This window comes from Budorcas taxicolor, chromosome Y (assembly GCF_023091745.1).
Source record: "Budorcas taxicolor isolate Tak-1 chromosome Y, Takin1.1, whole genome shotgun sequence".
Classification (NCBI taxonomy): domain Eukaryota; kingdom Metazoa; phylum Chordata; class Mammalia; order Artiodactyla; family Bovidae; genus Budorcas; species Budorcas taxicolor.
The window spans coordinates 36,741-50,013 of NC_068936.1; the positions used below are offsets into that span (position 1 = coordinate 36,741).

Here is a 13,273-nt window from a genome sequence, read left to right on the forward strand (position 1 = left end):
GAGACGTCCCTATTGGTGCAGTGGTTAGAACCCCACACTTTCAGTGCCACGGCCGTGGATTCAGGCCCTGGTTCGGTAACTAAGATCATGCAGGGCAGCCAAAAAGAAACCCAAAACAGAAAACAAACGTCTAGGGTATGGAGATCATAGATGCTGCTAAACATCTTGTAATGCCTAGGACACAGCACTCCTCACAACAAAGAACAGTTCGGTCCAGATGTCATGGCTGAGAAACCTTCCTGAGAAGTGCTTCATCAGGGACGCCTCCTAGGTAGTGGGCACGTCTGCAAGCTTCAGCGACTGCTCCAGTGGACACCAACGGCAATCACACTGAGCCGTCACGTGGATCGGTCATCCAGGTGCCACCAAGCTCTCTATTCTGCCCCTTTTCGCCAACTTCCACGCCTGCCACTGAGCCAGTCCCGAGCATTTCCGTCTCTACGTGCTGATACTGTGTTCTTTATTCCTCCGTGTCTTGTTGGGTGGAAGAAGGGATACACTGAAAGCTGAACAGGCTTAAGGCACAGAAGCTATAGAACCAGCAAGCTGCAAGTGAATATGCTCAGTAGCCTTGGAGTCCGATTGGGAGGGGTGGGTGCTGATGCTGATGAAGGCTGGGCCACCCCAAGGGTAGCATCCTTCCTGGAGATGGCAGTCTGACTCCAGACTGAATTTTGCGAGCCTCCCCCCAATACATACGTTTAAACGTAACCTGGGTCCATAGAGTCAAAGCTATGGTTTTTCCGGTAGTCGTGTATGGATATAAGAATTGGACCATAAAGAAGGCTGAGCGCCAAAGAATTGATGCTTGTGAACTGTGGTGTTGGAGACGACTCTTGAGAGTCCCTTGGACGGCAAGGAGATCCAACCAGTCCATCCTGAAGAAAATCAACCCTGAGTATTCACTGGAAGGACTGATGCTGAAACGCTAATATTTTGGCCACCTGATGTGAAGACTGACTCAATGGAAAAGACCTTGTTCCTGGGAATGATTGAAGGCAGGAGGAGAAGCAGGCGACAGAGGATGAGATGGTGGATGGCATCACCAACTTAGTGGACATGAGTTTAAGCAAACTCTGGGAGATGGTGAAGGACAGAGGAGCCTGGTGTATGGCAGTCCATGGGTTTGCAGAGTCGGACACAACTGAGCGACTGAACAACTATCCCCAGTTAATACTGGGAAGTTCAGTCCTTAGGAGTTGATCAGGTCCTGAGGATGGGGCCTTTGTGAATGCAATTAGTTCCCTTGTAAGAGGCCCCACAGAGCTTTCTTGCTCCTGAGGTTATGAGGAAAACGTAGTCATGTGTGTGGTCCATAAAGTGGTTCTCAGCAGACACTGAACGTGCCAGTGCCTTGATCTTGGAGTTTAGCCTCCAGAACTGTGAGCAGTAAATGTCTGTGGCTGACACCACGCAGGCTGTGGGATTTTCTTCCAGCGGCTCGAATGGACAAAGACGTACACCAGAAGTGTGACCTCTCTCTAACTGCTACTCCGTCAGTTGCTGAGAGGTTATTTGTCGGGGCCCTGGCCATTGTCCACACTGTGCCCTGGGAGAATGCTCTTTAGAAGGTGCTACGTGGAATTTTGTGGTGGGCTGAGAGACGGGTGTCCAGCCACAAGCTTGGAGCTAGCGCGTGGCCTGTGTCAGGCCCCAAGGGTGATCTCGGGACCTGATTCATAAAAAGAAGAGAAGGGTGCAAGGGAGAGACTGCAGGCGGTCCTGTGCGCGCTTAGTCGTTCAGTCATGTCCGACTCTTTGCGACCCTGTTGACTCCTCTGTCCGTGGGGATTCTCCAGGAAGGAATACTGGAGTGGGTTGCCATTCCCTTCTCCAGGGAATGTTCCCAACCCAGGGATCGAACCCAGGTCCTCCCGCATCGCAGGCAGATTCTTTAACCGTCTGAGCCAGCAGGGAGGGAAGGTGGTCGTGGGGAGGCTTACATGAATTAGGAAGCGTTCTTCAATTAGAAGCAAGACCTGGTCAGTTGTGGGCACCGTGTCGGGGCTGGTGGGGTGGCGTCTTGTCATTACCCCAGTGGGCGTGGTCCTGCTCTGGACCTTGTGACGACACCAGGAGGGAAGCAGATGACTCTCAGTCCTGCGTCCTGTCCCATCTGCTGGTGGAGACACGGATAAGGAGATGGAAAAAGTCAGTGAGCCAGATGGTCACCCGGGAAGAATTCTACAAGACAGAAGCTGCAGTGGCCCAGAGTACGTAGGAAGGGAGTCCATGAGGTTGGGGCGTCTCTCAGCCAGTGATACCCACTCGGTCCTTCTCTGTCTGCTGACCAGGGTTTTTCTCGTGCACCCTTGCTGGAAACTGGATGAGAGAGCTTGGAGATTAAGACTCTGTGTAGTGGCGTAGATGCAAAGAATAAGGTCGTTGGTGAAGACGGGGGTGGATGTTTCTGTTGTGGCAGGAGTGGTTAGGGCAAAGGAGGGCCAGAGAGAGGACAAGTAAGAAGGAAAAACAGAAGGCCGATTTGCAAAGGGCCTTTCTGTGCTCATGCCCTTCCAACAACAGGAGCACAGGGACTCTGTGTTGGAGAGGGGGCCTCCAAGGTGCTTTCCTGCACAATCTCATGTAGGTGGTTCCAGCTTGTAAAGAAATAACACCGGAAGTTAATAGCAGGCTCTACAGTATTACTCTGGAAATAAATATGAATCAAGTGCCTATTGCATATATTCTTAATAATCAGGCCATGAGGAGGAGGGGTGGGGGAAGAGAAAGGGAAGTTTGCAGACAGGGCTCTCCTTGCCTGGAGCAACACTGCCATCTTGTTGGCCGTTCTGTGTGTTGCAGAGGCTGGCTGTATTTGTTGACCCAGATGGAGGCTGGGGAACCTGGGGGCGGGCAGCCCATCATCCGGCTGATGAAGGGGCTGTCCTAGGAAAGTGAAGTGGGGAGGCAGTGTGCAGGTTCCCCCATGAGACTCCCCCCCCAACCCCCCTACCCACCCCAGCACGTAGGATGAGCTGGTCTTGATGGGAAGATGTTCACAAGTGATGGCAGTGGGGTGCCCGGGGCCCCCCAACAGGTGACGGAGCAGAGGGGAAGCTTATGCCTCAGACTATTCCCTCCCCAACCCGAAGGCCCCCGAAAACCTCCTTCCTGGCCCTGCAGCCTCCTTCGTTGACACAGGCCTCGTTTGTTACAGCAGTCTCCGTCTTTGAATCGCGCCTCGTTTGTTACGTGTAGTCACCGGCCCAGTCTTTCTCCCTGCATATTCTCATCCAAGCAGCTCCCTGCATGCCTTTTCCATGAGCACCTTTCACCTACCCAGTGTTGTCAGTGGGTTCGTGCTGAGGCATTTGACGAGGGTGCTGCAGGGGCTTTGCGGGTGTGGGGGACCCTTCATCCCTTAGCCAAGGGTGGGGAGGGGGGACATGCCCAGTTCCATAAAGCGACTCAAGGTTACCCCGCGATGGGTGCAGAACCGCCTCATGTTTCTTCCCACGGTTGGCGGTGAGCTTCATTTGCCCCGAACGCTGGGAGGGGGCTGGCTCCTGCCAGCAGACATCAGCGTGAGCTTCTGGAAGGAGCCGTGCGGAACCCAGGCACACAGAGCCTGAAGTCCAACTTCTGTAACGTCTACCCCAGGGCAGACTGTGGCCTCTGTTTTGCTTTTAATAATGCTGGAAAGGGTTGGGTATGGGGGAGGGGGAACTTCCCTGGCAGTCCAGTGCTTAAGACTCCTGAGCTCTCAGTGCAGGTGTGGGATGGAGCCGTGGGTTCGATCCCTGGTCCGGGAACTAAGGTCCCACTTGCTGCGCTTGGTAGCCAAAAAATATTTTTTTAAAAATAAGTTGTTTCTTTGTTTAAATAATAATAATGGCACTGGAAAGCCTCTGCTTTCTTTCTTTCTTTCTTTTTTTTAAGCCTCTGCTTTTTTATCAGCTGTTCCAGGCAGTCACACCTTGGTCTGCCGTCTGTCTCTGGGTCACCGCCCACACCAGAGGCTGGGCGTCCTATGACCACGAACCCACCCCGTGCCCCGTACTCCTTAGGCGCATCTGACCCCCCAGGGGTGCGTGCTACAAGTCCAGGCCTCACGGAACCCCACCCACCCACGCACCCTCCTACCCCACCTCCCATGTGCTTCTGCAGGTTTTTCCCACTCGGCGTTCACATTCGGTATCGAGAGCCATATCAGCCAGTCCAACATCAATGGGACGCTAGTGCCGCCCGCCGCCCTCATCTCCATCCTGCAGAAGGGCCTGCAGTATGTGGAGGCCGAAATCAGCATCAACGAGGTAACGTGGGCCCTCCTCCGGGGGTTGGGCAGGCGGGGGGAGCAGGACGGGGCCCCTGCAGCACGCTGCCGCCCCGGGGAGCCTGGGCGCTCTGGGAAGACCCTAGCAAGGGAGTTCCCCACAGCCTCTCCCAGTGCGTTAGGGTCCCGTCTTCCGTTACGCTAGCCCTTTTCCCAGCAGGGATCCCAGTGCTGTGACACCCGAGGAGCCAGCTCCCGAGGCCCCATAGATGGTTGTGGACTGGTTGGCCATGGTGGTATCACTGAGAGAGGCAATGCCTAGGCAGGTTGATAAGAAGTCTGGAGTTCCTATGGAGCAGGAGGAGGAGAAGGAGAAAGGGGTCTGGGGTGCTCAAGGTGAAGATAGGGGCCTGGAATTCTCAAGGAGGAGGAAAAGACAAACATCTTTTTTTTTTTTTTTTTTCCCTTGACATTCCTTAAGTCTTAGTCACATAAGACTAAGACTTGTTTTTGTTATTTTTAAGCCTGAACTGATGAATACGTAAACAGCTCACTTTAAACTCTGTCCTAAGGATTATATAACAACAGTGTATATCTCCTGCTTGAGGACAGTTTCTCCTTCCTGAAAACCTTCTGGCTAATCCTGTTATCTTAGAATATGAATTATGGGAGTGGGTCTGGTAAAGTTTTCACAAACTTGAGACATTCTTTTGATTTCTTGTAATAATTAATGAGAAAGAATATAGCTCCCTTGCCAGCACTGGTAACACTCCGTCTAGTCAAGGCTATGGTTTTTCCAGTGGTCATGTATGGATGTGAGAGCTGGATTATAAAGAAAGCTGAGCGCCAAAGAATGGATGCATTTGAACTGTGGTGTTGGAGAAGACTCTTGAGAGTCCCTTGGACTGCAAGGAGATGAAACCAGTCCATCCTAAAGGAGATCAGTCCTGGGTGTTGATTGGCAGGACTGATGCTGAAGCTGAAACTCCAATGCTGTGGCCACCTGATGCAAAGAGCTGACTCATTGGGAAAGACCCTGATGCTGGGAAAGATTGAGGACAGGAGGAGAAGGGGACGACAGAAGAGGAGATGGCTGGATGGCATCACCGACTCAATGGACACGTGTTTGAGTGAACTTCAGGAGTTGCAGATGGACAGGGAGACCTGGCGTGCTGCAGTCCATGGGGTTGCAAAGAGTCGGACACGACGGAATGACTGAACTGAACTGAACTGAACTGAACACTGGTGAGGGGGCCACTCTTCGTCCCCCTTCTGATATCTGTGTCAGAAGCTTTCTCTGTCCCATTTTATACTTTAATAAAACTTCTGCTACACAACAGCTCTTGAGTGATCAAGCCTGGTCCCTGGTCCTGAAGTGAAATCTTCTTCTTTGGAGATCAAGAGTCTGACACCGTTCACCATGAAGGGATCATCATGATGCGTTGAAAAGGATGCTGATTTATACAGTCGTCTCTCGGAATCCTCCTGGGATTTGTTCCAAGACCTGCCGTGGGTACCAAAATCCACAGGGGGTGCTCAGGTCCCACAGCCAGCCCTTCTGTATCTGCGGATTCCGCCCGCCACGGAGGGCAAACACAGTGGTGAGCGTGCTGAAACACATCCGCGTGTAGTGGACCCTGGGAGGTCAGACCCACCTCGTTCAAGACTCAGCCGTGCCTCACGACGGGCATGGGCCAGCCACGGGCACAGAAATCACCCTTCCTCCTGGAGGTCTCTCAGCAGTTCAGTGCAAGAGGGACCGTGTGAGTCATTTCGCCTAGAGTCTGTGTTTTATGTGAACCTGAGCAAGGGCACTCCCAGAAAATTGAAGGAGAGAGATGAGTACTGTTGAGTTCAAGGGGGTTATGTCAAGCGATGGCTTTGATAGAGGGCTCACTGCACAGCTGCCTCCGGGAGGTTGGGACCAGACGTGTACATTTAAGTCGCTCCCGATTTGCTTAAATACCCTCCCTCTTTATAGATGAGGGCACGTGCGTATCGGGGCCGATTTTATAGCGGTTTTTAAATGAGTTATTGTAACCTTTTTTAAAAGTCAACATTCCGAAAACTAAAATCATGACATCTGGTCCCATCACCTCATGGCAAATAGATGGGGAAACAATGGAAACAGTGAGAGACTTTATTTTGGGGGGCTCCAAAATCACTGCAGATGGTGACTGCAGTCATGAAATTAAAAGATGCTTGCTTCTTGAAAGAAAATCTGCGACCAATCTAGAGAGCATGTTAAAAAGCAGAGACATTAGTTTGCCGACAAAGGTCCCTCTAGTCAAAGCTATGGTTTTTTTCCAGTAGTCATATATGGATGTGAGAGTTGGACCATAAGGAAAGCTGAGTGCCAAAGAATTGATACTTTTAAGCTGTGGTGCTGGAGAAAACTCTTGAGAGTCCCTTGGGCTGCAGGGGAGATCCAGCCAGTCCATCCTGAAGGAAATCAGTCCTGGGTGTTCATTGGAAGGACTGATGCTGAAGTTGAAACTACAGTACTTTGGCCACCTGATGCGAAGAATTGACTCTTTGGAAAAGATCCTGATGCTGGGTCGCAAAGAGCCAGACACGACTGAGCAACTGAATTGAACTGAACCCTTTTAAAGATAAAGGGTGAGGGGTCAAGACAGCTCCCCTTCCCACCTGCTTTGCTGCTGTCTGGGGACTGTCCTGTGAGGATCCTGGGGCCTCCTGTGACATCCGGGTCTTGCTGGAGTCTCAGTCTGAGACCCTCTGATTGTAACTGCACTTAGCTCCCTTTCGCCCCCGTCCTGCCTCCGTTTAGCGACAGCCCCGCTCCATCCAGCACAGCGCCGTGCCCCAAGTCCCCGTTTCCTGCTGCGACGCGTCCAGCACGGCTGACACCATTCAGCGGCCACACGCCCCTGCCCCTTTACCGCCAGAAGTCCGCTCCCACGGTCACCCCACCCTCGAGCCCGTCTCCCTGAACCCTTTCACACTTGGCTCCGCCTGCTCTTCCCCTTTCTCATCCTTGCAGGCCTGTCTTGTCTTTATCGCATTTGCCTCCACTTTCCCTTCAGCTTTTACAATCACAGACGTAGCGTATCTCACGTTCTCTCTTGTGTGTTCCTCTCTCGTTTTCCAAAACCCCGCATCTCAGAGAACACCCAGCTGTCTGCCGACACTGTAGGCTTTCCTGCCTGACGGCAGGCAGTCTCCTCTTTCCTTTTCTTACATCGGGGTGCCCGGGATCTTCTGCTGGCAACATGATCCCATCTAAGCCTCTCTCTTTTTTTCCCACAAGATACGTGTGGGAAAAGGAATACAGGACCCCAGCTCTCAGATTGTGCAAGGCTGTGATTGGATTTCCCTGCACACACACAGATGCACACAAGTGCACACACACGTAACAGAGACATATACGGACACACACACCCACACAGGCACACATACCCACACACACACCCACACAGGCACACATACCCACACACACACACACACAGGCACACATACACACATACACACACACACAGGCACACATACACACATACAGGCTTCCCTTGTAAAGGCAAAGAATTTTCAGCTGCTAAAGAATCCGCCTGCAATGCAGGAGACCTAGGTTTGATTCCTGGGTCAGAACGATCCACTGGAGAAGGGATAGGTTACCCACTCAAGAATCCTCGGGCTTCCCTGGTGGCTCAGCTGGTAAAGCATCCACCTGCAACGCAGGGGACCTGGGTTCAATTATGGGCTTGGGAAGATCCCTTGGAGAAGGGAACAGCTACCCACTCCAGCATTTTGGCCTGGAGAAGGGGTTGCGAAAGTCAGACACGACTGAGTGACTTTCATTTTCACACACACACACACACATAGCCTCACATACACCCAGTTTCCATGTCTTTCATTTCCGTACCTGCTCTCCCTTGTCAGTTCAAAATGCAACATTGCCTAGAGGAGACGGAAAGGTCGTCTTGTTTGTCACTTAGCTTTCCAGTTGTTACAAGTGAGACGGTGTGCGTTTAGAGTTTAGGCACGGAAGCGTTTTATTACTCCTGCACAGTTACTACCTTTTGCAGAATCCTCATCCGTCTGGGGCATGAATATGCAAAGAAGGAAGGTGACGTAGAAGGCGGCTGGCCAGCCGGTCAACACTGGCCACTCCATGGGCAGAATCAGGGGATGAGGGTGACTTCTTTTCTCCAGGTTCTACATTGTTCTCTAATTTTCAAATACTGTGTAGTATCCAGTAGTCAGCTGGGGTGCTGTTTCATTCGACTACTGTGTAGTTGATATATACGTCCTTCAGTTCTTCCTGATTTATGAGGAAAAAACAGTCAAAAACCTGTCTGAACATCCAGCAGACACAGCGAGAGGCCCGGAGTTTCGTGTGACTCTAATAATCAGAGCACCTTCTCAGGAAACAACTCGGTTACTCTCTCCTGTGTTTTCTCAGCAGGTAGGGAGAGATTTTTTATTTTTTCATCCTCGATGGACACTGGGGGACTCAGAGGAAGCTAAGGAAACAGGCGTGGTACCTCAGCGGTGCCGTCGCTAGCTGTATCATGGGTGCATCTTGCATCCTGAGTCCCCGGAAGTCACTTCACGTGGCAGTACGTGCGTTTGATAATGTCGGATGGAAAGATACGCTCTGAGTCAGAGCCTGATTTGCTGCGGGGGGTGGAGGCAGGACTTTGCAGCTTGAGCCGGAGACTTGTCAGAGGGTCCGGCAAGGGCGGGGTCTCTCACGCCGCTCTCCACTGTTGAGGACCACACCGTTCCTCTCTGGGGGTGGAGGCGGGGGGGCATCCTGTGCACTGCAGGATGTTCGGCAGCATCTCTGGTCCCTCCCCGCTGCATGCCAGCTGCACCCATCCCCCCTCCCACCCTGCAGTTGTGATCACCAGACACACCTCCAGATTTTCCCGGATGCCCCCCCGCCCTGAGGAGCAGGATCGCCCCCTTCCATTGAGACCACTGCAGCCCTCCAGTTGTGACGGGAAGTAGGAGGCTCGGGGTGGCCCCCTCATGCCTGGGTTCACGTTGCTATTGACCCAGTGTTGGGCCTCAGCGTCCATAGGCCACCCCTTCCCAGTTCCAATCCCGGGCAGCCCCCCACGCCTCCCCCAGGCAGCTGCGTTTCCAACCCAGGAGACGCCCAGCCAGAGCTGACCCACCCCGCTCCCCGGGGCTCTGTCCACAGGACGGCACGGTGTTTGACGGCCGCCCCATCGAGTCCCTGTCCCTGATCGACGCGGTGATGCCAGACGTGGTGCAGACGCGGCAGCAGGCGTTCCGGGAGAAGCTGGCCCAGCAGCAGGCGGCCGCGGCTGCAGCAGCCGCAGCGGCAGCAGCCGCAGCGGCAGCAGCGGCCACGACGGCAGCCCCCGCGGCCGTTTCCCAGCAGAACCCACCAAAGAACGGCGAGGCCACGGTCAATGGGGAGGAGAACGGAGCACACGCCATCAGTGAGTGCGGGGTGCCCACTCCTGGCCGGCTTCTCTGGTGTCCTCCGAGTCCGGCTGGGTCCTCCGGTCGGCGCCCTGCAGGCCTTGGCTAGCGTTTGCTTACTCTACACCCAGGAGGCCTTCTTGCTCCAATTTTCCCATTGAAATCCTTAGACGTGGTTTTGTTTGTTTACGTGGAGAATAATTAATGTGCAGAACCGTGTTGGTTTCTGCCATCCATCAACACCAGCATCTGCATAGGTATTCATAGGTCCCCTGCCATCCATCAGCATGAATCAGCCATAGGTATACCCATGATACACGTGTCCCCTACCTCTTGAAGCTTCCTCCCAGCCCATCTCATCCCTCTAGGTTGTGTACAGAGCGCCCTGCATCACAGCAGCATATCCCTGTGCAGGAGTGTGCACGAGGTCGTTTCCGTCGCGTCTGCCTCTTTCGCAACCCCCGTGGACTGTCTCGGCTCGTCTGTCCACGGGCTTCTCCAGGCAACAATGCTGGAGCGGGTCACCGTTTCCTCTGCCCAGGGGCTCTTCCCAAGCCAGGGGTAGAACCCGCATCTCTTGCATGGGCCGGCGGGTTCTTTACCACGAGCGCCACGTGGGACGCCGCAGCACACTCCCGCTGGCTGTCTAGTTTTATACGTGGTACCAGTGACGTGACTTTCTAATACCTGCACGTCCTCAGCTGTAGGGATTCTGCTGCTCTGACAGCTCACTTGGTGTAAAGGTAGTCGTGTTGCCGTGTGAACACCGCCCGGCTCAGGAGGGTCTCGTCTCTGGAGGCTCCCTGCACTGTCCTGCCCTGTGGACGGATTCTGACATGACACTCAGAACCCGTGGTCACTGAGAGGTCACCAGGCCCGCATAGCGAATGCTGGCTTATGCGGTTCGTTGCATCAGGGTTCCTGTTAGCTAATGCCCAAAAGTGTGTGCGAAATGAGGCAGAGAGCCTCCAATTAGAGAGTTCTTAGTTGGTCAATAATATCCAGCCCCTTGCAACCTCATGAACTGTAGCCCGCCAGGCTTCTCTGTCCATTTCATGATCCAGGCAAGAACATTGGAATGTGGGTAGCCATTCCCTTCTCCGGGGGATCTTCCCGACCCAGGGATCGGACCTGCGTCTCCTGCATTGGTAGGTGGATTCTTTACCGTCCGAGCCACCAGGGAAAGCCAGAGAACCTCCTGCTTACAGATTCAGAGACGGCTTCAAGGACAGCTTCAGAGTGTGCATGTGTGTACGTGCATGTAAGTCTCTGCCAGTGAGTGTGTGTTCTTCCCTATTTTGAATGCCCCTTCCCTCCAAGGTGCTGCGCTCTCCCGAGGGGGAAGATTGTCATCTTCGGGTCGAGGCCTCTCCGCACTAGAGTTGGGACACGGCTCAACCACTGGGCAGAGAGGAGGGCCAGGTTGCCATGCATCGAATCAAATGACCTCCCATCAGCAGGCCCCGTAATCATTGTTCACAAGGTTCGCAAGGATGGGGGCGCCAGGAAAGGAGACGAAAAGATAACGTGGCTTGTGCCCTCACGTCATTCGTGGGCTTGCCCTGCCCCATGGGGTCTCTCCGTCAAGGTGCTGAGAGTGAAACAGGAAGAAAGTGAACGTCCTCATTTGCTTCAGCTACAGCCCAGGGGGTGAACGTCCCTGTTTTCTTCACCTTCCACCCCAGAAAGGAAGCGTAATTGGTGAGGCTTGAGAAATCTACGTCCTACGACTGTGACAGAAATCTTGCGAACTTTTAAACTCCACCATGTCTTTCAATCTAAGATGCCAAGGTAGCGTAGCCACATGGAGACCTCAAGGTGTGCTGGAAGCTCCCAGTTCCTCCTTCGTTTGAGGGGGCCTTGGCAGTGGGGTTACTTTCCACTTGAGGGCTGGCCACCAACCTCCCCACCTAAACACACGCACACGCATGCAATGTCCAGTTTTCCAACTTCTACTCCGTCCGACCTGCTCTTGTTAAAAGGCAGCTTCAGCCAGACTTACAGCGTCTGAATTTAGACTTCATTCTGACCTTCAAGAACCTTCTTTCTTGTGCCGCATAGAAGGGGAAAAAATGGATCCACGGTGCAGGAGACCCAGGTTCGATCCCTGGGTCAGGAAGATCCCCTGCAGGAGGAAATGGCAACCCACTCCAGTATTCCCGCCTGAGGAAATCCCATGGACAGAGGAGCCTGGTGGGCTACAGTCCAGGGGGTCGCAAGGAGTCAGGCATGGCTGAGTGACTTAACGCTACAGCACGATCCAGGATGAGTCTCTTCTGTGTAGCGTCGACCATGATTGTCGCCCCCGACTCTTTCACAACCTTGAGTCCCCGTGGGGTCATCTGGGGTGTGTCTGCATGGCTTCAAAAGCCCGGAACACACTTGGCTCCAGTAAGAAAATAGCATCTGAGTCCCAAGACCATGAGGTTGTTTGCAGGCTGAGGGGTTGTGGGTGGTGAGCCTTCTGGAAGAAGGATGTCGTGTCCATGTGGGAGCTTCGTAGGTTAGGAGCTAACACCTCAGGAAGATGTCTTATAAAATCACTTGTCCCCTCAACAGAAGGAACTTTTGCTGAGAAAACTTTATATGTATCCTAATTATCCCCACTGTCATTTGAATAGTAACTTGCATTCTAGCAGCAGTGTCTGCAGCTGACTTGTTCAGTTGCTAAGTTGTTCACCAGTAAAGGTCTTTTCTGCCAGTGCAGGAGACATTAAGAGATGCGGGTTCGATCCCTGGGTCGGGAAGATCCCCTGGAGGAGAAAATGGCAACCCACTCCAGTATTTTTGCCTGGAGAATCCCTGTGGACAGAGAAGCCGGGTCCCAAAGAGGCGGACGTGACTTAGCGCTAAACAGCAACAACTCGACTTAAGTTCTAGGCATATAACAAAGAGTGAGATAGCCTTTGGTATTCAGAAACTCCTAATTTCGCTTTTGTCGTTGTTGTTCATTCAGTGGTATCTGACTCTTTGAGGCCTCGTGGGCTAGCACGCCAGTCTTCCCTGTCCATCACCATTTCCCAGAGTTTGCTCAGACTCACGTCCACTGAGTCAGTGATGCCATCCAACTGTCTCATCCTCTGTCTCCCATTCTCCTCATTGACTTCTTAGGAAAATGTAACAAAATATACTTCTTTTTACTGTAGAAATAAAAGAGAGAGAAGGAACCTTCAAATTCTGCTCAAGAGACAGCTGTCTCCTGTTTGTGTCCAGTCTTGTTCCCATTGTTATTAACTATGAGCCTGGCCCTAGTTACAAAGAATAAACACCAGTTTTTAATTCTCCTATCAAATTTGGAGACTGTGAAGAGGTGTGGCTTCACAGAAGCCGTAATCTGGTTATAATCGTCACCAGGGGCCTGGCAGTGCAGCGGAGAAAGTTGCCTGTAAAGCTTACATGCCCTGAGGATGGATGGGTTTCTTCCGTGACACGTCTCCTGTCCTGTTCCCCCCAACAGATAATCATTCAAAACCAATGGAAATCGACGGAGATGTGGAGATCCCGCCCAGCAAAGCCACCGTCCTTCGGGGCCACGAGTCCGAGGTGTTCATTTGTGCCTGGAACCCTGTCAGTGACCTCTTGGCTTCGGGGTAAGGGGTTAGGTCGGGGGTGCCCGGAGTCCCGGTGTCCGAGTCCTCTAGG

General features: G+C 52.9%; 1 protein-coding gene across 2 annotated transcripts in view; it reads left to right on the forward strand.

The window, feature by feature from the left end:
- LOC128071005 (F-box-like/WD repeat-containing protein TBL1X) overlaps positions 1–13,273 on the forward strand; it is a 74,389-nt gene that overhangs the window by 35,048 nt on the left and 26,068 nt on the right. For both annotated transcript variants that reach the window (XM_052664003.1, XM_052664004.1), the window contains 3 exons: positions 4,111–4,256; positions 9,384–9,648; positions 13,089–13,221. In XM_052664003.1, coding sequence (XP_052519963.1) covers positions 4,111–4,256; positions 9,384–9,648; positions 13,089–13,221 — 544 coding nt within the window. The remainder of the gene's footprint in view (positions 1–4,110; positions 4,257–9,383; positions 9,649–13,088; positions 13,222–13,273) is intronic.